Source organism: Rutidosis leptorrhynchoides, chromosome 1, assembly GCF_046630445.1.
Source record: "Rutidosis leptorrhynchoides isolate AG116_Rl617_1_P2 chromosome 1, CSIRO_AGI_Rlap_v1, whole genome shotgun sequence".
In the NCBI taxonomy this organism is placed as follows: domain Eukaryota; kingdom Viridiplantae; phylum Streptophyta; class Magnoliopsida; order Asterales; family Asteraceae; genus Rutidosis; species Rutidosis leptorrhynchoides.
Window position 1 is genome coordinate 128,382,527 of NC_092333.1, and position 1,686 is coordinate 128,384,212.

The window sequence follows — 1,686 nt, forward strand, 5'->3', positions numbered from 1 at the left end:
CTACGGAATGGAGACTCAGCGAGATTATCCCTATTTACAAAAATAAAGGGGATGCCCAAATCTGCGGTAATTATAGAGGCATAAAATTACTTAGTCATACTATGAAGCTTTGGGAGAGAGTGATTGAGACTAGACTTCGACGCGAAACTACGGTTTCAGAAAACCAATTTGGCTTCATGCCAGGGCGCTCTTCGATGGAGGCAATTCATATTTTAAGAAGTGTTATGGAGAAGTATAGGGAGAAACAAAAGGGTCTAGAGATGGTCTTCCTAGACTTAGAAAAGGCCTATGATAGCGTACCGCGAAAGCTGATTTGGAAGACACTTAATGTTAGGGGTATCCCAAGTAGATATATTAGAGCTATTATGGATATGTACGATGGGGCGAAGTCCTATGTCAGGACACTTGTGGGAAACACAGAGTATTTCCCGAAAGAAGTAGGCTTGCACCAGGGATCAGCCCTTAGTCCTTTCCTTTTCGCTTTGATTCTCGACGAGCTGTCTCGAGGAATACAAGAGAACATCCCTTGGTGTCTGATTTTTGCCGATGATATCGTGCTTTTATCAGAATCAAAGGATGAGCTTAACAGAAGACTAGAACAATGGAGGGAGGCCTTAGAACAAAATGGGTTACGGATCAGCAGACATAAGACAGAATATCTTAGGTGCGAATTCAGTAGGACTGAGGATGAACTAAATGGTGGAGGGATTATTAGCATTGGGGACCAGATCTTGCACCCACAAGAGTCATTTAGATATCTAGGTTCGGTCCTCCACAAATCGGGGAGGATAGACGAAGACGTGACTCATCGTATTAAGGTAGGTTGGTTGAAGTGGAGAGCGGCGAAAGGGGTTTTGTGCGACAAGAAGATACCGCTCAAATTGAAAGGGAAATTCTTTAAAGTAGCTATTAGACCTGCCATGTTGTACGGATCAGAATGTTGGCCAATGACGAAAGCCCAAGAGAGAAGGATGGAAGTAGCAGAAATGAGGATGCTTAGGTAGACGTGTGGTAAAACTATGTTAGATAGGTTCCCGAATGGTGTGTTTAGGGAAAACCTTGGAGTCAGTAGCATCATCGACAAGCTAAGGGAAGAACGGTTTCGATGGTTTGGGCATGTGATGAGGCGACCACGTATTGCCCCGGTTAGGAGAGTCGAGGCACTCACGGTCGATGGCGTAAGGAGAAGGGGTAGACCTACACGTAGGTGGATGGATAGACTTAGGCTCGACATGAGGGAGCTTTCGTTGACTGAGGACATGACTTCTGATAGGGGTGTGTGGAGGGCTAGAATTAGAATAGTCGAGTAGGGCTACATCCTTTTATGTTATTTTTTTTATTTTTACTTGTTTTTTTATTAGGATATCACCACCACCACCACCACCACCACCACCACCACCACCACCACCACCAGTATTTTTGTTATCTTATTATTATTATCCCTATATTATGGCGTCTATTTTTTTTTTTTTTTTAAAATCTTTTTCCTACTTAAAGGTCGGAGGTCCTCTCGGAAGCAATCTCTTTATCCGTCGAATAAAGAGAGAGATGACTTTCTCTACTCTTGAGAGTGTTTTCACTCTGGGTGGAGAAATGACTTGTCTTTATTCTCGGATAGGGGAAGGATTGTCTACATCTCACCTCCCTCATACACCACTCATGTGGTATTGGGTTACGTTGACGTTG

At 43.5% G+C, this 1,686-nt stretch overlaps 1 protein-coding gene across 1 annotated transcript; it reads left to right on the forward strand.

Moving 5' to 3' along the window:
* The first annotated feature begins 224 nt into the window (after nt 1-224).
* Nucleotides 225-1,310, forward strand: LOC139889039 (secreted RxLR effector protein 78-like). Its single transcript, XM_071872014.1, has 2 exons — nt 225-664; nt 1,274-1,310. Exons 1-2 carry the CDS (start codon nt 225-227, stop codon nt 1,308-1,310), a joined length of 477 nt encoding a protein of 158 aa, XP_071728115.1.
* The last annotated feature ends 376 nt before the right edge of the window (nt 1,311-1,686 follow it).

Excerpts from the sequence above, each read along its gene's own strand:
- LOC139889039 (XM_071872014.1), top strand. The coding sequence starts at position 225 with ATGGAGAAGTATAGGGAGAAACAAAAGGGTCTAGAGATGGTCTTCCTA. Across the intron at positions 665-1,273 it reads CATAAGACAGAATATCTTAG|GGGTGTGTGGAGGGCTAGAA; the intron begins GTGCGAATTCAG and ends GACTTCTGATAG.